General features: G+C 39.5%; 2 protein-coding genes across 6 annotated transcripts; both read right to left on the reverse strand.

Annotated features, from left to right (window-relative positions):
* Positions 1–2,877: 2,877 nt before the first annotated feature.
* Positions 2,878–11,002, reverse strand: zgc:136971 (S9 family peptidase). The gene is made up of 21 exons (XM_044118069.1): positions 10,596–11,002; positions 9,745–9,880; positions 8,483–8,558; positions 8,321–8,396; positions 8,133–8,245; positions 7,924–8,058; positions 7,730–7,821; positions 7,095–7,132; positions 6,877–6,998; positions 6,732–6,792; positions 6,500–6,594; positions 6,329–6,380; positions 5,585–5,688; positions 5,358–5,490; positions 4,938–5,021; positions 4,772–4,852; positions 4,398–4,486; positions 4,057–4,250; positions 3,689–3,791; positions 3,235–3,341; positions 2,878–3,158 (listed from the first exon to the last, which is right to left on the reverse strand). Exons 1-21 carry the CDS (start codon positions 10,711–10,713, stop codon positions 3,059–3,061), a joined length of 2,109 nt encoding a protein of 702 aa, XP_043974004.1. The 5' UTR covers positions 10,714–11,002; the 3' UTR covers positions 2,878–3,058.
* A 482-nt stretch (positions 11,003–11,484) lies between these two features.
* ifrd2 (interferon-related developmental regulator 2) lies at positions 11,485–23,385 on the reverse strand. Of its 5 annotated transcripts, none has more exons than XM_044118093.1 (14): positions 23,371–23,385; positions 22,861–22,993; positions 20,937–20,993; positions 16,942–17,058; positions 16,660–16,744; positions 16,070–16,194; positions 15,725–15,882; positions 15,326–15,379; positions 14,987–15,165; positions 14,083–14,191; positions 13,711–13,845; positions 13,458–13,586; positions 13,263–13,358; positions 11,485–12,668 (listed from the first exon to the last, which is right to left on the reverse strand). In XM_044118093.1, the coding sequence occupies exons 2-14, from the start codon at positions 22,901–22,903 to the stop codon at positions 12,588–12,590; spliced, it is 1,368 nt and encodes a 455-aa protein (XP_043974028.1). In that variant the 5' UTR covers positions 22,904–22,993; positions 23,371–23,385; the 3' UTR covers positions 11,485–12,587. The 5 variants fall into 5 exon arrangements, with proteins under 5 accessions (XP_043974028.1, XP_043974021.1, XP_043974044.1 ...); XM_044118086.1 differs by having other exon boundaries at positions 23,261–23,379; XM_044118109.1 differs by lacking the exon at positions 20,937–20,993 and having other exon boundaries at positions 23,261–23,379.
* Positions 23,386–23,933: the final 548 nt, after the last annotated feature.

Below are 23,933 nucleotides of genomic sequence, written 5' to 3' on the forward strand. Positions count from 1 at the left end.
ACAACAGTAGAATTAACACTGTTAGATGTTTATCACAAGTCATATCAGTAGTTATATTACATATTTTCCTTCTTCTGTGATAAAGGTAACTTTATTTACATAGCACATTTTCAGCAACAAGGCAATACAAAGTGCTAAACCAAACATGTGATTTATTGTTATTGTAAAACAGAACACTGAAGGCAGGTGCTCACTCCCCATCGACTACCCAAGCAACAAAGCAATAAAAAACTAAATTTGCGGCAACTGACTGCAGGCTTGGCCAAGGGCTTCGAGTATGCCAGTGTTGGGACAAAGTGTTGTTTAGATAGTTTAAACTATTCAAAAGTCAGTCATAAAACATTTATTTGAACCTAATACACAGATTTATATTGATTCATATTTTTGAACAATGTCTATGGTCCACATTCATCCTAGTTTAATTGGGTGAAAGGTTTGGTTTACTTTGGACACTTCTGTTTTTTTGTCATTTAGGCTGAAATTGAAGTATATCAGGTGTAAAAGTGATGTCTAAATGCAAACTCATTTTAAACAAGATTGAATTCCTAAGTGTAGAAAGGGGTAGTCTTAAATTAAGGACCTCGCAATCTCTAAAATAGTCTACTCAGTGACCTACACAATCACTTGTATGTATCAGATGTGCAAATGTTTTTTTTTAAAAAGTCACATTCCATGTGAACTAGAAATAGTTTTACTGCCATTGCTATCGTCATCACAAGAGCAAATTAAACTCCATTTCTTATCCCAGAGAAATTGTAACAGCAGGCAGTTACCTTTTTTAAGTGCATTTTTATACTTTGAACTTTTGGGGTAAATAAAAAAAAGGTTTCATAGAAACTATTGTGTCTTCTCTGCCTTTGCTACTCAGTTATGCATGCTGTATAAATTAATTATTTTTCATGCAGACGTTTTGACTAATTTTTTAAGCTTTTTGGTTATTAATTTCCCCACAAAAAATAGAGGAGAGGGGTTTCTCTTGAATGACAATAATTGAGATTGACTGTAGGTAACTTAACTTGAATTGGATTTTTGCAACTTTTCTTGAAAGGATGTTTCAGTGAACTGAGGATATATGAAAATAAACTGGATTGTATAGGCTGGGTTATTATGGCTTCACTTTCAAGTAGATTGCTTTCTTGGATCTTGTTTCAATCTCTTGACTTGAAGGTCAGCAGTATAGTTCTACATGCTCAGCCGGTCCCTTGAGAAAGCTGGTCAAGAGACTCATTAAAAGGATATTACATTTCAGGTGGTCTAGATCCATGCAACCAGTCTCTGTGGTTACTAAGCCTCTGATGTTGAGTATCTCCTGGCATCCTAAAACTTTCTCATCTTTACTTTGCTTTAAGCACAAGTAGAATTGCTTCCGTTTAAAAAGGTATTGCAGCTTTCGTTTTTATTTAATTACAGCATCTTTATTGTTTTTCGGAGCTCTAAAGATACGATAAACCTGCAGACTCAACCAGGCATCATCTTTTACTAAATAAGTAGACTGCCATCTGCTGTACGACTTTCTGAATTACATTCACGGCGCTGTTTTAACCCAACTTTGAAAAAGTTTTACAATCACTATCCCACTTAAAACGGTAACATAGCCATTTCTAAGATGGAGGATTGAAAGCAGACATGCTCATATCGAGTTCTCAAGAGCTAATCAGCAACCTATGGAAACTTTTGCTCCAACACACCAGAATGGTTGAATTCTCTCATCATCAGCATGTCAGTCAGCTCTGCGGTGGCCTGGTAACAACACATTCATTTGATTCAGGTGTGCTGGAGAAGGGATGCATCTACAATTTTACTATTTGCAGGACTGAACCGAAGAATCACAGTTTTTGAGAATTTGAATGAGTTGTATTATATAAAATTGACTTCATGCGCTATTCATCATAGGGTGACCAGACGTCCTCTTTTTCCCGGATATGTCCTACTTTTCAGACCTAAAAAAATGTCCGGGGGGAATTTAAAAATCGTCCGGGATTTTGGTCAACTGCCTCAAAACACATTACATAGCTTACAGTGCATTGTGATCACATTGCCACTCCGTTCCACTACTCCATTCCAGGTTTGTCTGTATGGTAAAGAAATCGGTAGCACATGTATGTCCGCCGAACCTTAATCTCCCCCGTGTCTCTGTTTCACACTAAGGACAATAAACACACATAATATACTTGAAAATAAGTATATTTATAATAAGGTAAAAACATTGTCCAATGAGCATGTTTAGATACTTAAATAGCGTATTTTTATAATGAAAATGTCCGAAAACATTGCCTACTACCATAAGCTAAAGTTAATGTTAGCCACAAAGTTTAAAGCAAGTAAAACTCACCGTCAAATCCATGAATGCATAACAAGGCGTACATCTTAAAACCTTTATCAAGCTTACTTATTGAAGCTTCGGCTCGATGTACATCATTAATTGTTACCACTGCAAGCACCCAGTGTAAAATGCCATTTTCAATAGACCGGAAGCGACCGAGCCCCTTATCCCCGAACACGGAAGCTGACGTCCATAGACTCTTTGCACGTCTTCGTGACGTTGCAAAGGTGGAGCGTAGGAGCTTCTTAAAGAGACAGATCAGGGCCAATTTCAAGTGGTCAAATTTCATTTCTTCTTATAAAAACATAAAAAAAAAAAAAAAACTGATCAAATCTGTATTTTATTAAAAAAATTGTAAATATATTTTAATTACATCAAATCTGATCTCTTTTTTTAGAGTACACCAGGTATTATATTTTTGTTCAGTCTTAAAAAAATAATGCGCATTGATGTCAGCTATTAGTATTAAAAAATCTCTACCTGAAAATAGGGTTAGGGCAACCATAGGAGATACGGTTCAGCTTTTTACTCAACCAAGCTAAAACAAAATGATCCAATATTTAGGTCATGACTTTATTGCATGATTTTGTTTCAAACACACTTTTATAAAATTAGGATTAATTTTAGTATAAAGAAGGGTTTATGTTTTATTACAAATGAGGGGTGTCAAAAATTCAGCAGCAGTCAGCAGAATCACAGCAATCTTGTCACAGGGGTTTGTTTGGAAGGATTTGCTCAGAGGTGTTGGTTCAGCCACAGCACGGTGTTGAGGAAACAGTCGACCTGAGTGTCCACCCTGGACAGAGAGTGTCCGTCCTCTGGAAACCACAGCAACCTGGAAAGAGTAATGAAACGGCAGAAGTCCAAGGGTCTGGGCCACCATTTTAGATTTTTATGTTGCTCACTTGTACCTGACAGGTGAACCTCTGCTCTTCAGTACTTTGTAGAGCTCTAGACCCTGATGAGGAGAAACTCGTCTGTCCTTCCCACCCAACATCAGTAGCACTGGTGCTTTGATCTACACACATAAAACACAATGACATTAACTTGATAAAGGTCATGTAAACTCCTTCTTCCCTTAACTAGAATTAACTATAATTCAAAACTCCCATCTGCTGATAAAAGTAACATTTTATAGCATCTCTAAAACTCAAAACTGTTATGTGAACATTTTTGTGTTAGAGTTAGCACCCCTATAGGGCATTTTTGGTAATACGTGTAGCTTTGAAATGCTCAGTAAATCATGTTAAGAATTGCTACTGAAACATATTTGAAAACAGAAATTAACTTCTGGTTACAAAAAGGTTATTTATCTGCTTCTTCAAAGGAGTAATATAATAAAGTGTGTGTTTATATGAGTCTTACCTGTGCTGCATGTGTGATGGGAGACTTCTGTAACATTGCAGCCAAAGTTTCAGCAGTAGGGATGTTGTCATATGAGAACTGAAAGCCTGCACTCGTGTATCTCCTGTAAGCAGGAAGACAGAATAATAAAACTCATGTCATAAAGTGACTATTACAGTCCTATGTGAAAGTATTCCCACCCATTGAACTTTTGGAGAGAACAAACTTACACAATGTGTAAGTTTCACTTAATGTATGTGTTTTTCTGTGCTCGTCCAAAAAAGAAATCCCCCCCAAAAAACAAAAAAAAAAAACGGAAGAGGTCCAGGAGGTGTGAATACTTTTTCAAATCCCACCAGTGCTGCTTTGAATATTACAGTTTTTCTCACCAGTCCACTATGTCACTGGTTCCCAGCAGCGTAGCGGCGTTAGTGACTGGATTCCTGGCTGCACATGCCCTGTAGGAGTCTGGGTACTGACCAATCAGATGACAGGACAGGAAGCCACCATGGGAACCACCAATCACAGCCAAGCGTTTGGGATCGAGGGTTTTGTCACTCTGGAGTGCAGCCATAACAGCCCGCTATATTACAGGGTGAACACCGACAAGATTAATTTCATGGTGTTAAGGTGAAGGATCTCTGTGTGGTGACAAACACGCATCTGCTAGAACATCAACACATCGCTCATCATAGGTTTATTTCAAGAGACAGACAAGGAAAGTTGATACCTGAACATCTTTTACATCCTGACTCCCGATCTGACCAATCAGGGATAAAATGCTGTCTTGTCCGAACCCTGTGGATCCCCGATAGTTCACTGGATGGAGGCAGTAAAAAAGGCAGAGTGACGTCGGCTGAATTACAGAGGGATCAAACCCTTGGATTATGATCACTAGCATACAATGTAATCCAAAACAGATATTTAAAGCAAACTTTTAAAGTGCGGGAAAAAAATCCAGGCTGACATTGCCACATATTACACACAGCAACTTTACATACATCTAGGTGTTTTCCTCAAACACATCTGAAAGATTATGAACGTCGCCATCTGTGTGTTTCTGGGAGAATTTCTGCAGACAACCAAGGAAAGAAAATATCTCACCCATAAGCACGGCAAAGCCCAGTTCAACCAGTCCGGCGGTGGTGCTGTTCCACTCTGCAGGGAACTGGGAGTGAGGGCCACCTAAACGAGCAAGGCATTATTCTGTTTATATGTGCCGTTTTGTTATGTGAAAATTTCCCATGCAAAGCCAAAGAGAGGTCCAGACCATGGATGAAGACAACCATAGGTGTTCCGGTTTCACAGAAGAGACGGGACGGTTTGACCAAGATGGCCCCAAAGTCTAAACCAGCTGTTTAGAAAGCAGACAATGAAGAAGAATGAAGAAGAAAACTTATTCAATCCAACATTTAGTTTTCTTGAAAGTTTTTTTGATTCTAAACCTTGCAGGAATTCACAAATGGAAAAATCTCAAACATTTTCTGTTAGTTTATTGTTCATACAAATGTTCCAACATTTATTTAAAAAAATCTATGTTTTTTTACATATTTGTTAAAACTGTCACCATTGCGCGCTTGTACGTCCTGAGACAGACAATCTGTCCGTCCAGGTTTGACAGATTACATCACTCGTTTATCATGTTATACCCCAAGGAAATCCTCTAACGAGACAGAAGCTGAAAGCTCACGGTAACGTCGGTTGTCCTCGTCTGATGTAGGTGTGACATTTAGGACCGTCCAGAGGTAATCAAACGTGGTGACAGGCTGCTGCAGAGTTCTCCAGGTTACAGTTTCGTCTGCTGATGGGAGGAATCCCACCCTCTGCACACACCAAAGCAACACATTACATGAGGTCTAAGACCCATTCATCTGGGTTGCATGATATAGGCTGGTATTGGTGTGTAGTGTGTCTGACCAGGGTGGGAGGCGAGTTGGGGCTGGAGCAGCAGACGACCATCAGGTCTCTCTGGACTGTCAGTAGCTTCCAGCTTCCATAAACCTTAGAAAGATCAGAGAGGTCTGCAGCCGAAATGCAGCAAAGACAAAAAAAAATAATTGTCAAACCCAAGTATTAAATCCTTCTACTTCACAATTGTGTGCAATTATTTTTTTTGCTCCATCACATTAAATCTCAATAAAACACACTTGACATTAGTAGTTGTTATGTGGCAAAATGTGGAAAGGTATGAATACTTTTAAAAGATGTATGAGTTTATGATACAAAGATAACAACTGCACTGTCAAAAGTGTTCTTCCTTTTAGAGAGCTCGGAACCCAGGGCTTTTATTTTGAAATGTCATACCTTCCACCTGTCTCTGGTGTTCTTGGTGAAGATGAGATGAGGAATGAGGAGGAGGGAAAGGGGGAGGAGGATTTGGAAAGTAAGGGTCAGCAGGAAGAGGAGGAGCTGAATTTTGGGCAAAAGGAGAAGGAGGAGGTGGAAGAACAGGAGACAGAAGAGGAAGAGGAGGAGGGAAGAGAGGGACAGCCGGTGGAGGAGGTGGTGGCGGAGGTGAATACAGAGACCAATAAGGGGATGGAGGGGGAGGAAGGAGAGGAGTGGGAGGCTGGGAAGGAGGAGGAGGGAAAATGAAAGATGGAGATGAGGACAGAAGAGAGGAAGGTGGGGGAGGAGGCGGAGGAGAGGACGGACTCTTACTATCAGAGAGGGAAGAGACTTTCTTTGTTCCTCTGTCCACCATGAAGACATCCTGACAGGAGAGACAGAGCAGTTTAATTACTAATGACTCAAAATCAAACACAGCTCGCTTTATTTTGAAAGTATGGCATGAATATCTGCTTGTTGGTTGCAGACAGCTGTGAGTGTTACCTTCCAGTTTCTAACGGCGCTGCTGAACACGACTCTCTGACCGTCCGCAGACCAGCAGCGGGGCGGCAGCGCTTCATACACACCCGCAAAATCACCTGGAACCATCAAAAATGTATAGGATTACTAATGTAGATATAATCTAGATGTTCATTTATTAAAGCTCCAACAGTTTAGACCAACGTGTTGCACTGAGTGAGTCTTCATTGGGTGGCCCGATTGACCTTTAACCCACCAGTCTGAGGTCTGCTGACCACATCCAGCATGGTCGAGGTCTTCCCACTCTTCAGGTCCAACTGTGCAGGTTTAACATTCAACTGTTAATGGACAGAAAACACACAGAGAAGTACGAAACAACTCAAACACACCCCACACCACACCTGTTGTACACTGAGGCACTGGTTGTGGGGCCCAAACACACTACCCTGCAGGTAGATCAACGTGGATCCATCTGGACTCAGCCTGGGACAGGACACGGCGAGGTTGTCCCCAGATATACACTCTGGGACAGGAGGGAGGGCGGTGTAGATCACAGAGGTCAGAGGTCAGATGATCAGAGACGAATACGTTAAAAAAAAGACGGAGGTAAAGGTCTCACCACAGTATCCATCCAGGCTGAGTCTGAATAAAGCCGACCTGAAACACAAGGAAGACAAAAAAAAAAGGCACAGAGAAGGTAAACCCCAATTTCTCTACATCATGCTTTAAATGCATTTCTGGAAAGGTTTTGAAAAAAATAAGAGAGAAATTAATAATCCACACACAATCCTGGGATTTTTACATTTATTAAGCTACGATTGAGAGTCAGGGCAGGAAAATATTGGAACCGATTCCAATCAGGAAATAATCACTTATGCCAGGCTTTTAGAATAAAACAGACCGTGAATCCTCCTGGTAAATACTTGGTAGTGTGAAAAAAGTTTCCATATCAACAGCAAAGAAGCATTCAGAAACGAGGGATAGCAGCAGATGTATTTCTAAACAGTAGATGCTCTTTAAGGGTTTTTTTTTCTCATTGCTGTTGATGTCCAACATAAATATCTAAAGAAGTGTTTTGGACATTTTACTACTACTATGAGAAACTCCCAATCTTCCTCCAGCCTGTAGTTTGATCATTTATTCATGTTCACACATTAAATACTTAGAAGGTCGAGATATATGTTAGGTTAAAGTGATAAACTACTTTTTTTGTCATCCTGCTTCACTCTAGGTGTGTATAATAAAGTCTGAGACCTGCGGTTGGAGCAGAACTTCAGTCCAAGTCTGAAAGGTTCATGGTACCAACCCACAAAAAACACAGCCTGGCTGCCAGGAGCCCACAGAGCCTGTGGAAAACATTCATATACTGATCAACCATGATAAAATAAAGTTTCTGCTGTGATTAAAAACATCAGTGATGAAGAAGTGAGGTTAGCGTCTCTCCTCACCTGTCCAGGTGAGACGTCCTGCGGGACGCTCTGCAGTACATCGACCTCACCATGATGCAAATCCACCACACAGAGCACTGGGACACTCTTACTGGTCAGAGCCTCGCCCCAGTCCTCACAGTACACACTCCTGTCCTGTGTGGACACAAAGACATCTCCATACAGGGAACTCGATATCGGGGTGTGTTTCCGTGGCGATGTTTGTCAACCTTTCTGCTCATAGAGTCTCCAGAACGCGTTTCTGCCGACGAGCTCCGGCTACGCTCGGCTACGAACAGCAGCTTGCTCTCACACTCTGACCAGGACAGGCAGCCGAACTGAGCTGGATGCACACAGTGAGACATAAGGGGCGTGTCAAAGTACCACACTCACGGCGATGCTCAGTCCGATCTCTTACTGTCGTCGTACACTCTGCCGTGGATGTTCAGGGCAGACAGGTTCAGGCTCTTCCTGAGGCCGTGACGGTCCCAGATCTGAACAGGAACAAGCACAAGCAGCAGCTTATTGAAATGGTAAAGCATTTGTCTTCCTGGGGATGATTTTGATCCATTGTTCTTACCTCTAGGAGCTGCTGGCTGCCCGTCTCCCTGACAACAGCCCTCAGGCCACGAACTGGCGAGAGTTCGCTCAATAACCTGAAGAACAGAAATGAATACTTCTGCAAAATAGTCAGAAATGAATACTTCTGCAAAATAGTCAGAAGTTCTGTTGTTCTGAAGAAAAACAGAACTGGAAATCTTTGATTAATTTTATGGCCAAGTTATTATCCTGAAGTTCACTAAGCTTATCAATCACAATTGACTAATAATTAATTGATAGGTGACCATTTTCTCTTTTTTCCATAACACAAAGGACTGTGTTTTTCATAATTTAAAAAAACAAAACACATTTTTATATTTTAATTATTTGTGGTTGAGAAGTTCACACTGCTCTATCAGGAGGCACAGCTGAATGAGTGCTTTAAGGTGGAACTGACGGAGCTTGTCGAGTGTTTATGTTTATATTTATGTTTCATAACAGAACCACATCAAGTGTATTTTCCATCTCATGCCAAATTCTGGACCGTTTCACTTTCCAGGTCTGGTTTGGCTCTGCCGTCTCTGTTTCTGGCTTAACTGGCTGGAATTAAGGATGTCCAGTCGCGCCCTCTTCTGGATGGCGGGCACACTACAACACTACAAGTGGGTCTAAGCAGACACTATCAGTTAATTGACTGGGACTAATTTTAAACAATTAATTGTAACTCAATTAATTGTTTGCATCCCTCGCCGAGCCACATCTCTTGTGCCAGCAGTTTCTCACAAGAACTATTTCCATGTGCACAGATTGAACACAAACATTGTTCCATTGTTTTTCACTATTTATAATCCCATGTATGGTGAAAGAGAGAATGTATCTTCTATTCTGTAAGATCTAGTGGATCGTTGAATCATTATCTGTGCCAATTACAACAAACTGTACAGCCTGTAAGTTTATATCACTTTAAAAATATAGACATATATTCTTGCTTAGTAAACCTCAATATGTAGACTTCTTTTATGTAAAGGCATGGTTCAATTCCAGTTGAGTGAGAGGGAGGAAACATTTCTGCAGTGTTGTTAAGTCTTTGCAGCTTAACAGAAATCTGCTCTGCCTGACCGCTGTACTTTATTTCACTGAAGGTTTCATAAAGCTACAATCATTCACTTCAGCAAGTCTTTTATTCCAGCAGCTATCACTCAAACAAATGAAACATTTGTACAGGTTTTATGGTCAAGGCTTAATAGCAGCTGTAAATATAGTTGAGGATAAAACAGTTAGATTAAAGCAAGCACCACTCACTCTCCAGACAGCGGTGAACATGGTCCAGGTGGGAGGACGGTCCTGATGCTTTTGTGGTTGTTGCTGTCAGCGATCAGAGTCCACTGCTGTGAGTAGCGAAGTCTGGAGTTTCGGACCAGGTCAGTCTGGATCCACTCTGCATGTGTACACAGTAAAAAGTCGGAATTTATTAAACGGGGCCTCTGGCAAAAGGATTATATTAATTTTACGTTCCACAAAGGCTTTATTTTGTGTCTACACTTGTTTGAAGAAATGTGATAGTTTCACTATCATCAAGGTCCTCTAGTGATGGGGGCAGATCTGCAAAAACTTTACACTGTAGAGATCTGGGAAATAGCTCAACAAAATAGAAATGGCCTAGTCAAAGTCTAGACTTATATCCTATTGAAATGTGACCTTAAACAGGTGTACATGTACAAATATTCCTCCACACCAATGTGCCAGTTAACACAAACAGTTTATGGTTGTCACTAAGCATGGCCAAGAAGTTATTAGATTTATGGGGTGATCATTTTTCATATATAAAAATCTGGTACATTTCCATTTTTTTATGGTAAGATTTGATTTCAAGAGTTTATTAATACAAATTTAGGCAAAAGCTTCCAGCAAAGTGTCTAAAAATATAGTTAGTTTATTTTATTGTCAGCACTATTTTAAAACAAATTTAAGAAACGTGACGACTTTAATAATAATAATAATAATAATAATAATAATAATAATAATAATAATAATAATAATAATAATATTAAAACAATTTAATTAATAATAATTTTGTTCCAAATGTGTAATTAACAAATAAGTACTGTGTTCACCATCAGTGGAACAGGCTGTGTTAGCTGCAGCTAGCTCACCTGCTGTCACAGTGTAGATCCGGACTTCCGGCAGCTGCTCCTCGCTCACATGAGCTGAAACAGGAGCAGCCAGGCCGCTGACCTTTCCGTACAGCCCGGTGATTTGGTCGGAGTCCATCCGCGTCTGCGGCAACACACACGGCTCACTATGAACCAGCAGGCTCAGCTAACAACCTGATAATGGCACCGTCGTTGCATGAAAGTGTTACTCCTCAGGAGCAGCAGCCAAATGCCTCTATTTCAGGCCAAGAGCTAAGCGCATCCCTCGGTCAATGACTGGAATGCATTTCATGAAGCCGCTTCAACACCAAACCCGAATGATTTTTGCTCTACCGGCGCTGCGCCTCCATGTTGGGACTATACCACCTTGCTCAGATCAAAGTGGGTGTAGTGATGAAAGTAACCATGAGGAGGCAGCAGAAAGAACACCAAAATAAAAGCATTTTCTTTGTGTTAAATATAAACATGAGCCACTGCCAAAATGGTAGAGGCTTTTTACTTGGAAATGTATACTTTTCCCGGAAAAAACGTATTGAACTTTCTCAATTGAATACATTTGTGTCAATCTTAGATTATGCTAATCCAATAAAACATTTATAAGTCCCCACCTCCCATTTTTCCATGTGGTCAGCATGGACTCTGTATGAACATCAAATAAAAAGACCATACATTAAATATTATCCCTAATTTCAGATGAAAAATCAAAATAAAAACCTTTAAATGCTAAGATAGACAACACATTCTTTGATTTTTAAAACCATAGAAAAAGTATACTTTTTAAAAATTGCACACATGCCCATTAGCCTTATGCTGACTTTACTTATAAAAAAAACTTACTAGCCCCAAACTAATGCAACATTTCAATAATTTGGAATAACTAAAAACAACGTAGATGTTGAACTGCTTTTTATTTCATTTGATTCCGTCCAAGAAGGATCAACAACACAGTTTGGTAAAAGTTTGCAGCGACTCTGCAAACATTCAGTCTTCTTCTGGTTTATCACCAGTTCAAACTGTTTGGCAGCCACCAAGTTCACCAAATAAAAGTCATTTAAACAGATGGATGTTTAAAGTGAACTTCATCAGTTAAAAACAATGTTGTCAAACTTGTTAATCAGCAGCTGTGAATACATTTATTGTGGTTTAGCGAATAAAATTCATTCAATTCATCTCACATACACATATGTCCATGAATCCATGTTCTATGTGTTACATACACGTAAATATTTTATGACCTGGTAACCCTCGTTAAAAATTAATCAGAAAGAAAACTTATATAAACCTCTGTCATCTTTAACCATAGTTGTGTCTGTAAATAGTTTATAATTTCAAGTTTCTTTAAAAAAAACACTTATTACAGCTCTTATAATAAATTAAAACAGTAAAATACATGTTTTTTTCCCCACCAGAAAAAGCTCACTTCTTTTCTAAAAGGAAAAAACAATACAGAGATGACAATAGTAATGTTTCCTTTTTTTTAATTAGGCATCTTCTGGATTCACATGGTAAGTGTTTTATTTCATGGTTAAATTAATGTCAGGTAAAACACACTCGCACACAAACACCACGCACATTTCTCTCAAAGGTTGCATTGTTTGAAAAGGTTTTTTTTGGCAGCTGAAGAAGCCACTCTGGCTGGGTGAGAGACGTGGGGCTTTCAGGGGGGTAAACAAGGAATCGGACATCCCATACAGTGAAGACACTTAGCACAACGTTTCCTTGGCTCCTTTTTTTTTTTGCACAGAATCAGATTCTTTAAATGATTGGTTCAGATTTCAACCCTGTTTTGCTACTTATTAATACAAAACAAAAAAGCATCCAAATGTTTTCATTAAAACCACACACCTGGTCTGGCAAAAACACTTAATAGCAGGGAAAGCTCTTTGTAGAGCAAATGAAGAGCACAAGTGAAAAATCTGAGTCTTTTTGTGTCTGATGGGTGAAGATCCGAAGGCATCTCGGTTCCTCATCCGCTCCCTTCATGTCCGTCCCTCACATGACATCAGCGCGTTTGTCCCTGACTTTATTCCTCTGTTTTGTGCGGACTTTGAAGGCAGCTATGTTGAATAAATGCTGTTGAAGGGGGGGAAAAAAAGTGTTTATTCCTCCTACATTAGGAGGACGTTTTTCTACGATGTAAGATTTCTTCGCCAGAAAAAAAAACATTTTTCCACAAGGAGGTAAGAAAAAAAAAAGTTTCCCCCAGTGCATTATAAGCCTGGCAGGCCACCAGGCTTTACTTGTGCCCCCACCAGGCTAAGCATTGCTTATTTTTTGAAGTCTTTTTAAAATGTTTGCATCTTTTAAAACTTTATAGCTGGTGTTCAAGTATTAATCTTCCAATCTTTCAATAACACATAATTACCAAGTGATATTTTCAAATTTTCTGTCAACTTTAAACATTTTTTTAACTGAAAAACACAACAGGTTGCTGCCTTAGCACCCAACCACCGGGCTTAGCAAGTTTTCTGGAGGAAACGTTGAATGACTATTTCATAAACTAGACTGAATAGCAACACATACCAGTAGAGAATGTATTGGCCTTTATTTTAAACCAATGCAATGGCTATTAAGCTGTGTGTTTTTAAACACACTTACTATTCTCAACAGGTATTAATGGTTTTAAGAGCCAGGAGTAAGCTGGTGAAAAAGTGCATTGTACTTTACCTTCTCTGCCCGTGAGATCTTACTGCCTTTGATAGTAGCAGCATCTAAGATGAGGGGAGGTCCAAGGCCAAAGATGTCTCGGAGTAGCTGGTTGTACTGCACAAAACAAAAGGTACATATAGAGGTTGGTTGAGGACAAATCGCCTCAAAGTTCTACACAGCGTGTTTTATTGTGTTGGAGCGTTGTTACCACACCTGTAAATGGTGTCTAACTCCAGATTGTAGGATCTCCTTGAAGGCATCGTAGATTCTTTTTCTGATCCACCCATCGATGTAAACGCTCTCCACCCCGAATCTGATCTTCTCCTCAGTGAAATCCTCATTCTGTGGGGACAGAAACTGGACGTAAGAAACTAAAGAGACAGCAGGGATGCAGAAGAAACCTACTGCAAACAGAAAACCAAAAGTCAAAGCCTACAAGTTGGAAATGCTTGAGACAGTTACCAACCTCTATGTAATGTAGCACCTCTCTGAAGATGGAGCGCTGTTTCCTTCTGTCATTTTTGGCTCTGTGTTTGTTGCCGTCTGTGGCTAAACTCTTCAGACATTCGCACAGGCTCTCAGTGTCCTCCACCTCAAACTCCTACACGAGCAACATAGCGTTAGTGACGCTAAATCAAAGGCACTTACAGTGCTTAGCAAAAGTATTTATGTTCCTTGATATTTTTCCCCACATTCTATCAAGTTACAATCCAAACTTCAATGAATTTTAATGGAATTTTATGTAACAGATCGATCTATGTTCAACAAAGTATTCATCCATTATTCATCAATAGTTACACTATCCTCCACCACGCAAATAGTATTTGTTTGCGGTTACCTCATCTATATCTCGGCCTAACTCCACCAGCAGAGCAATCGTCTCTCCCACTGCAATTCTGTAGTTGACGTCGCTGCTCTGCAGACAGGCCTGCAGCTTAGGAAGGTGCCTACAAAGAACACAGTGGACGCATAATCAGTATTTGGTAACGATTACTACCTACTAATGACATTATACAATAACGTTGGAGTACATTAGACAAAGTCCTGGGTTTAAATTTCAGCTATTCCGGCGTCCTTCAAAGTTTAGGTTCTGGAGTCTGACAAGTTGAAAAGCAGCAGGACATTTGTTATCAGAGACTAGATCAGACAACCATGCCCACTTCAAGGAAGGTTAGACTGACTGGCATGTCCAGCAACTGGTCATAGTCAAACAGACTCATACATGTGTCCAGATGCAAATTTCTTCTTCCACTGGAACAAATGGAGAGCTATTTTCCAGCTGAACAACTCCTTGAGGTGGATGCAATGAGTAGCTTCTCATCTCTAAAACAGCCTGTGAATGCATGAGATATTCAAGACAGTGCAACGAAATATCAGTGTGTGTGAGCTGTTTCAGTGGTGACTGTGTTTAGACTAAATACAGACTTCGTCTGCAAATCTTGGCTGATGTTGCAATGCACGTTTTGAGTATTTGTCCATAAAATAAGATGATATACATTCCACAAACACAAATTTGTGGAATGGGCAAAATAGTACGGTGTTTGTTTTTTTTTTTATTGTGATTATGAATAAATCTAAAATAAATTTAGATGGAAAACACAGGATGAAAAACGGGATTTTGACTCAAATTTTACATTTACTCGTTTATTCAATGGAAAAAAGAATGCATCAAAACAAAAACAGTGAGATATTAATCTTTATTTGGATTAGTAATATTTATTATGTTTTTCATGTCCACTCACAGTTCCAGCAGCTCAGTGAGTTTGGAAGTGGGACAGAGCGTGGCCAGCAGCGACCAGGCCTGCAGGGCGGCAGTGTGGAGGCCGGGCAGACCGGGTTTGGGCGTGGGCAGCGTTCCTTCTCTGTTAGGGTAGGAAGATGAGAAGACGCTCTCCAGAAGAGCCAGCGACTTGACCAGATCCTGCAACAGTTCAGACACCGTATTAAAAATGTGCATTGAACTAAAACTAAATACAAAACCCAACATATATGAAACTCATTTATGCTTTTGTGGGCGTCTTGTCCCAGGTTTGTTATCGAGTAGTTGTGTGTTAGCACAAAGAGTTGCAAACAAATCTCACCTCTCCTTCTTCTGCAGTGGAGACATAACAACACAACCCCAAAGCCCTGGCACACTGATGAGACAGGAGAAAAGCAGATGTACATTAAAACACTGAAGCTTCCATATTAAGCCACACTGATGTACATAAATGTTTTTATCCGTTTAAACAGTGACCGTGAACAGAAACAATTATGGTGCTTCTCTTTTTAAAACATCCAAAAAGAAGCAGAAATCTTTATTTAAAAACAAAGTAGTCTGTAAAAAGTGTATGCATATAAAATGTTCTGAAACAGATTTAGAACTGCTAATCCCACATTTTGATCTTGATCTTTTTTTTTTTTTAATCGTCCAGAACATCCAATCAGAAAGAGCGTTTTAATTTTAAAGGGCGATTTGCTAAGAAGAGGGCATCACTCACACTCTGACGAGCTGCTATATTGGCACTGCTGTCATTCAGGATGGAGGTGAGAACAGGACGAAGCGACTTGAAGCCCTCCTCGGCCTCGTCCCCTCCTCCGAGCTGGATACACAGCATTGTGAAAACGTTTGCCGCCGCCGCCTGCTCCTCTCCGCCGCCTGCAGACACGAAGGAAGAAATTCAAGTCTGGGCAACCTAACTGGTTCACTCCAAGAACGGTGTTTTACATTGCATCAAACAAGCTCAGGCAAAGCTTTCGTAAAATAATCAGGAAGTTTGTGTACAAACATGACGCATCAATGATGACACGCAATGTCAATCTATTAACTCGCTCGTCTTCAGAACCTTTTTTGAGACTTCTCTCCAGGCAGTCGCGCACCGTGAGACGGTGGCCTGTCAGGAAGTCGTACAGAACTCTGGAGGAGAAAGCTTGTCGTAGTGACTTCAGGGCTGCTAGACGAGTCTTTGCACTGGAAGAGAAAGACAAACAGAGCGAGACTTTGCAATGAGACATTAGAGACAGTCAAAGCGTTTTGATGTTGGCCGCTACAACATCCATCTGTTGTGGCAATATATTATTGTAAAGCAGAGTTTAATGCACAGAACTTTGATGACCAGAACCCAAAAAAAAAAAAACCTGAAGAAAACTACACAGTAGAACGGTGAATATGTTTGCATAGAAAATGACATTTTATAGGAGAATGCAGTTCCTTCAGCTTTAGTCACTGCAGCCCAAAACCTCTTGTGTTTTCAAACTTTTAGTTGTTTGACATCTTCTTGTTGCCAATCATTAATTCAAACAAGTCATCTGTCTAATAGTATTTTTGTCTCCACACACTAATTCTTGGCGTTTTGATTTTCAGGATATATTGTCCTGGAAATCAATTTGTGCTATCAGTATTTCTATTTTAGAGAAGCTAAATAAAAACCTTCACCTTTTGTCCATCAGGTTGTCTATACACTGCTTGAGCTTGTCTTCTGTTTCTTCTCGTGCAGTCTGTTCATCCACCTGCTCACTCCCTAAATATGACCAGAGAACACTTAGAAGATAAATGTTGAGCAAAGTAGCTGTGAAAAAGTTAAGACATCCTATTAAATATTCAGAAAACCCAAAAAAAAAAAAAAAAAGTTATCTGTATTTACTTCAGCGACAAGAACTAAACTTGTTTGATCAGCTGCTTTGTGTATGATTATAATATCTGTGTCTCTGTACAGACCTGGGCCCTCTTCCAGGACAGAAGCAGTTTCACTGGCGCTACTGTAGTGGCTGAGGATCTCCGATGTCAGCTCATCGTCACTGGCTGCAGATTCTCCCTTCATCCCGTTTTTAACGCCTGGAGGCAAAAACAAAAACATCCGCAAAACGTGAAGAATTTGGAGGAAAAAAAAAAAAAACAAGAACAAAGAAATCTTTTTAGTAGTAAGTTAAAATAAAGTGGGCTGAGAGTGCTGGCTTGAGGACCAGGGTTGGGAAACACTGGATTAGTGGACTAAGGGAAGACTTGGAACCCAGACGAAGTTGCAGAATGAGTGTGAGTGGAAGAGTTAATTACTCTTCGAGAGAAAAAGATGCAGATCGTCTATGTTCATTTGATTTGCAACTATTAGCCTTTCGATAATTTGTGTTTCTGACTCAAACACTTACGACCTGAGTCAGTATCTGGTTTCCAGATACAGTGGACCCCGCCTGTTTACCATCATCTATTCACGGATTACCCTGTACGCACATTTTGTGCTGCAGAACAATCCATAAATAGGCATAAATAGGCAAACATCTAAAATATTTGAAAGAATACCCCAAACGTAGCGTTAAAGCAAGACTATACGTTAGCTTCTGCACTAGTGCCAAGACTGTTTCTACTGCGTGAGTTAATACATATTAAAATATGCAGTTCTAAGCCATTTTAGAGGGGGTCTGAAGTTCTTATATTTTGGCTGTTCGTGGGTGGCTGTGGTCCCTGAACCCAATGAATACTGAGTGCAAACTGTGCACACTAGAATTAAATGGAAATGCAAAGAAAAATTTGACAGCATAAATCTTGACTGGTCATGATCTCATCAGACACTAAAAATCCAACATTTCCTCAAATCAGTGAATGCAGCTCAGCGAGATGCTACCAGCTCAAACTGCTAGCAACACACTTCGGTGCCGAAGGTTTTACCAAGGGGAGACTGAACGCTAACCATTCAGTTTATTTTACTGTTAAGTCAGAGGAAGCAAAGAAGCTTCTATAAAGAAAACGGTGTATTCTACTGAAACTTGATGACTTTTAAAAGTGGAGAAAACAAAAAGCCTGGAATCTGAAACGTGGAATTACAAAAAGTAAATATGGATTAGACGCTGGCCACAAAATCTGCAATCCTTGCATATGCAGTTTTCAAAAATTCACAATGAGTGATAAAATTTTTCACACACACACACACATTCGTGCATGATTGCAATTTGCTACAAACTGGGCCAGGCTTGTACAAACGATGACACTCATCAAGTAAAATGTCTTTCAGGGTAACATCCACCAGAGGAACAGGTGTTTTTTTATTTTTATTTTTTTGGCTAACTATCAGGACATATTAGCTGGAAACCGCTGAACTGGAAAGGTTTTGCCATTAAGCAGTACTGTGTGATGGTTTAGGCTTTTATTAGCAAACCAGGGGTTTGTTCCGGCACAGCTCTGCCATGTGTGGTGGAGGAAGAAGAGGCAGGCAGGCTAAGCTAAGCTAACTCTCATGTTTCTGCTGGCTCGGGACTTTCTACTGTTGGTGGGATTACTGAAGACCAGCGAGGCCGTTCATCTGTCCGCTCACGATCCAGAATGGTCACGCTGCATTTGTGTTCACGTTAAAAATCAATTGGGACGGTAAAAGTGATTCAGAGGTCACTCCTACAGCAGCAAAGCAGAGTGATTTTATTTGAGATACCAGCTGAAGTGATTTAGTTTTAACGAACACTTGACAGTTTCTCCAAACTGAACAGAAACTACAAAAGTGAGAGGAGTTACAACTTCAGCAACATTTGCTCTTGTATTATTTAGCCGTTTCCACCTGAATAAAGAAAATAATAACTGTCCATAGTCAACCTATGAATAACTGGATTGAGAATGTGAAACCAGAGTAATAACAGGGGAAAGTTCAGCTATTCAAACCTGAGCGGACCCAGTTTTAGATTCATTGTTGTTCTGTGTCTTTTATTTAAACTTTAGGGTAGGCTTTCTACAGCCTTATTATTAGTCCACTCATAAATGTATCCACTAACACTGTATGATACTACATTCATGAATTAAAAAGATAATAAAAATCAACTAGTGACTGGAATAATGCAATTGAAAAACACTAGCTTTTATCAATCGGTGAGCTAACCATATCCACTGTTAGCCATTTTCATTACATGTGAAGTGTTTAAAAACTACATATCACAGCTGTAAGAAACCATTTGATAGAAAACTGAACTTCCTATGACATTTGTGGTTTATTCAGCCACACTCCATTATCATTTTGTCTTTCTTAATAAAAACAGTCAAAGTATTTTTAACAGTGACTCATGTCATGAAGTCCCCCCTCCTCTGTTATAAATAATAATGGTTCACAACTACAATTTAAGAAAGAAATCGATGCTGTTCTATTTTCCTGCACGGTTATCAAAGACAAATAGGAAACTGATAAAAATGTGGATCGGAAAAATAAAGCTTTTAACAACAATGGATCAGAATTAGAAATATTGACTAATCATACAATATGATTTTGTCTTGTTTGTTATATTAAACGCTACAGGACACATTCTGTCTGCTTTGGTTTTTTTTTTTTTTTTTTTTACTCTTTTTCACTGTTGTGAACCTGTAAAAATTTGTTTCCATAATCAGAGTTGTTCCAACATGGGATCAACGAACAGGTTCGGTGGGAAGCTGTGAGCGTGGACCAGTCCGCAGTTTTTCCAGTTATCCTTGAACTCCTGATCACTGCCTGCTGACTCCCACTGCAGCCCCACCCACGGCTCTGTTATCTGCCTGCCACGACTCGCATGTCATCTCATCGATCGAACAAAAGACTCCAGCAGTCGGTGACACCGACCCAAATATCAGTGGACGGCTTTGTTTGGGGAAACAACCTGTCAACTGAAACCACAAATCCATTTCAGTAGGCAAAGGCGACTGCTGGGATTTCAGACGACTGCACATGCAAACTGTCACTTGGAGACAAAAAAGCCTCTAATTTTATCTTCACTCAGGGAAGCCAAACGAGCAACACGTGTACACAGCTCACTGCAGCCTGCTTCCCTTCCTCTAGTCCTTATCACCCAATAGCCGCACACTGCAGTCAGGTTCTGGTGTAAGCCGGAAACAGTTTCACCAAACTGTTAGCTGGAACTAACTGGAACTGAGATTCAGGCTGCTTGGGGCAGGTCAATTTCATTAAAGAGAGTTTTCTTTTTAAGAAATAAACAAACTACTGCAATGACGATTTAGATATTGTAGTACTTTTATTTGAGCTACCAGCTGAAGTGATTTAGTTTTAATGAACACTTGACAGAGAGTGGAGTGTTTTCTCCACTCTCTGGAGAAAACAATCGAAACTAAAAAAAAAACAAAAATCCAGCAATATTTTCAGAAATAGGAAGAAAATTGCTCACATTTTATATTCTATCCATATTTAAGGCACATTTTCTGTGCTAAATTTCTCCAAAGGTCAGTGTTCACATTTAAGCTAGTTGTGTTTTGCTGCAAATAGCAACCATTAGCAAACATTTCATTGTTTTTAAATAGAAAACAAAACCCTGATTTTCTCAGGTGCGTAAAAATGTCGCCTAGAAATACCACTGCTGCCTCTCTCTGGACATTTTTACTAACCTTTTAAAAAAAAATGACCCCAACCACAATTATGCTGTTTTTGTCATCATTTGGAACCAAAACCCAAATAATACATTTAAAAAATACCACAATTCTACTTCCCCATCTATAAAGAGGAAAAACAATCCCTTATATAGTAATCATCATCATCACTTCTAGTCAGGTCATATGGAAGTTGACTAATAATTTCAGTCACATAAAAAAAAAGAAAGTGTTAAAAGTCAGGTGAGGCACATGGGTGAAGAATTTAAATGGTTTCAGTGTGCTTCAGCATTTCAGCTGATGTTAAGGTTTACTGCATGCACCTTGCTGAGGGTCATCGCAGGGTTTGAGCTCAACAGGGATCTGATGTTAGGAATCAGAGATGTTACCTTTCAACGATCCTTTAGCTGAAAGCTGAAGCTGAAGAACCTCCTGACGAAGCGAGCCTAGTGGAGTTGGGAGACGCATGGGCAAAAGAACCAAAAGGATGTTTGACATACAACGTAGGCAGATGGGGAATAAAAATAGTGGATTGGAGAATAAATCAGGGGAGGGGAGGAGGGAGGGGAAAATGAGGGATGGCCATGATGGAGAGAAAAACACCAGAACTGAGTTTTATTTCTAAATCAGATTACAGATGAGCGCCGGTGCTCAAATGCTCCATGATCTCACTGCAGCGCAGCATTTAATGACTCTGTAGATGTATTAGTTTATTTCTTTATGACTTCCCTCATTGTAATTTCCGTTGGTAATCAATGCAACAGTTTGTGTGAACAGATGCATGCTTTCCAAACAGGCTGCAGGGGAAAAAAAAGAAAAAAAAGAAAAAGAGAGCTGCACGTGGTGCGCAGCTTTTCCACTTTCAGCACTCTGAAACCTAACTATACAACCAGCTGTGCACAATTTAAGTAGCGTGATATCACTGCTGCTAAAAATAACATGCAATTCACTGTAACCCTGCATGCAAGAGTACACTATGTTAGTACTGTAAATATATGAGTAATCAGAAAGATGAACCTTGTACAAAAGAAAAGTGTTCCTAAAGGGAGCTGTATGTTCTAAAGTCCATTACGAGTGTTAGTGTAGTAACAAATTAATTTGGTTGCAATTCTACAGTATTTGAAAGAAAAAAGGAGACAAAAATTACGCCACAATATATTGTAGTTAAGATCAGGATCAGCTATGAGGAACTGAGATTGCTTTGCTATTAATGCTGAGCTCTTAATAAAAAAAATGTTGAAAATAGTTTAAAATATCAACTCTGCCATCATGTTCTCTCTGTTTTGAACTATTTGTGAAATCCGGATTGTGTGACATTACGTCTGGTGCCAACATAAATACTAATCATTCATGACAAAAAGGTAAACACAGTTATTTATTTATCAAATAACTTGCAGGAAAAAGTTCAATAAATGATGACTACACTGCTATAGCCTCAGTTTTCTCAAAAATTGGTATGTTGCAATTAATGATGCACGATGATCTTTTCCCAAATTATAAATTCTTCTTTTCTTTAAGGTTTGACTTAAAGAAAAGAATCTATTTTAATCAATTATTGTTTTTTGTATATACATTTGCTCTCCTGATTCCCAATAAGAGTTCCTGTTTGGTAAAATGGTCGATTAGATTGTCTCACTCATGTTTTTGTGCATTTGTACTTAGTTGTAGGTGTGCAAATAGCTCTTTCCAATGTGGAGCATTTTACTGCGTGCTTAGCTTTTCTCTGAAAAAGAGCAACACAGCAATGTAAACACAAGGATGTTAATTCTTGCTTTAAATACGTCATTCTCCATTTGTCAAAAAATATTTAGAATTTTTTTAGAGTTCTTATACAGAAATAGGAATTGACTGAAATCAGATGTAAAAGCTTTGCAAAATTGGTGATTAACCCACAAATTATCACAAATAGATGCATCTCCAACACCTACTGTCATTCATGATAAAAGCACACTGTATTTACAAAACTGCACATATTTGTAAATATGGTAATGTTTAATCAAACGTCATCTCTTGTGCTAGAAGGAGTAATGGGTGAAAAATCGCGCTAAAACTTTACAAAAACATTCTGCAAATATTACAAATCGTAATAAATTACAAAATAGCTTAAAAATGCAGTGGTTGCCAGGTGCAACAATGACAGGTTTACACACTGAAGTCAGAAGAGCAACAGGCTGCTGTCACCACATGGACATTATAAAGCCTGTTTTACATCTTGTAAAACAGGCTTTACAGTATGTAAAGCCTGTTTTTTCGTCCTGTTGTTTTCTTCTGTCTACAAAGGTGGACGGGGGTTTCCATACTACTGTTACTCACCCGGTTTACCGGAGCCACGTTTCCCTTTTTTACTCCGCGGCATTTCGAGCAGATCCTCCGGGTCACAACAAAGCTAGCTGAGGTAGCAGCGTCGATTAGCCTCCTTCAAGTCCGCTCCGCCGTTATTTAACAGCTGGAGACAGAGAAAGACGCCTGTCTAAATTATCCCTGTTGCCCAAACTTCTGTTTATGAGTCAAAGACTATAAAACCGACACATTTTCCCCCCAAAACTCTTCTGTTGACACTTCGCCTAGCGTCAGAGATGAGCAACACCAACCACGTTTTGCAACTCTCTGCCGTCTTCAATCCCGGAAAAAAGAATTGTCCAGGGCGGGATATGTCCCACTTTTTACCAGTTTTTATGTGTATTATCTGTGATTGTCCCCGGGTAATCTATACCTAACGCCAGGTTGAGATGGTAAATATTTCTCGAAGTGTTTAGGACGGAGTTTGGAGCACGCTGCTGTCACCAGGTCCACCATCTTCCCCACAGTAACTACTGAACCCACCGGTTACGCGAGTTGCCAGGTTGGTTGGTTCTGGTGATATCCCCCGTTTCCGGTTTTGGTAGGTCATACACCAATACCATTATTTTTTAAATGCTCAGTAAAAAAATATATCATTGTCATATTATTTTAGCCGGACCCAGGCCTAAACATTTGGCGTACACGTTATGTTTCTATGTAAAGGAGAAACTGTTTGCTTATCTCTTATTAAGCTTTAAGACTACACTGCACAAAACTATCAACATTAAACCCAACTGAATCTCTCCCATTTTAGGGGATTGGCAGTATTCTCCTTTTGTTTATACCCCAGATTAATAAACTTGAGATTTTTTCTAAATATTGTTTTCTTTACTTTATTAAATTCAGAAGTGTAAATGTTTGGCCCAAACTTTTGGCCCAATCCGACTTAGCTTGAGGCATTTTGAAAAGGAAAAAATGTAAAAATGTTGGCCTCTTATTGAGGGTGAGAAAGTTGTGCTATTTATTTAAAAATAAAATAAAATAAATTTCTAGCATTGGTCTACCAAACAATAAATACGCTGCTTTGTGTTGGTCTTTCACACAAG

This window comes from Gambusia affinis, linkage group LG01 (assembly GCF_019740435.1).
Source record: "Gambusia affinis linkage group LG01, SWU_Gaff_1.0, whole genome shotgun sequence".
Taxonomy (NCBI): Eukaryota; Metazoa; Chordata; class Actinopteri; order Cyprinodontiformes; family Poeciliidae; genus Gambusia; species Gambusia affinis.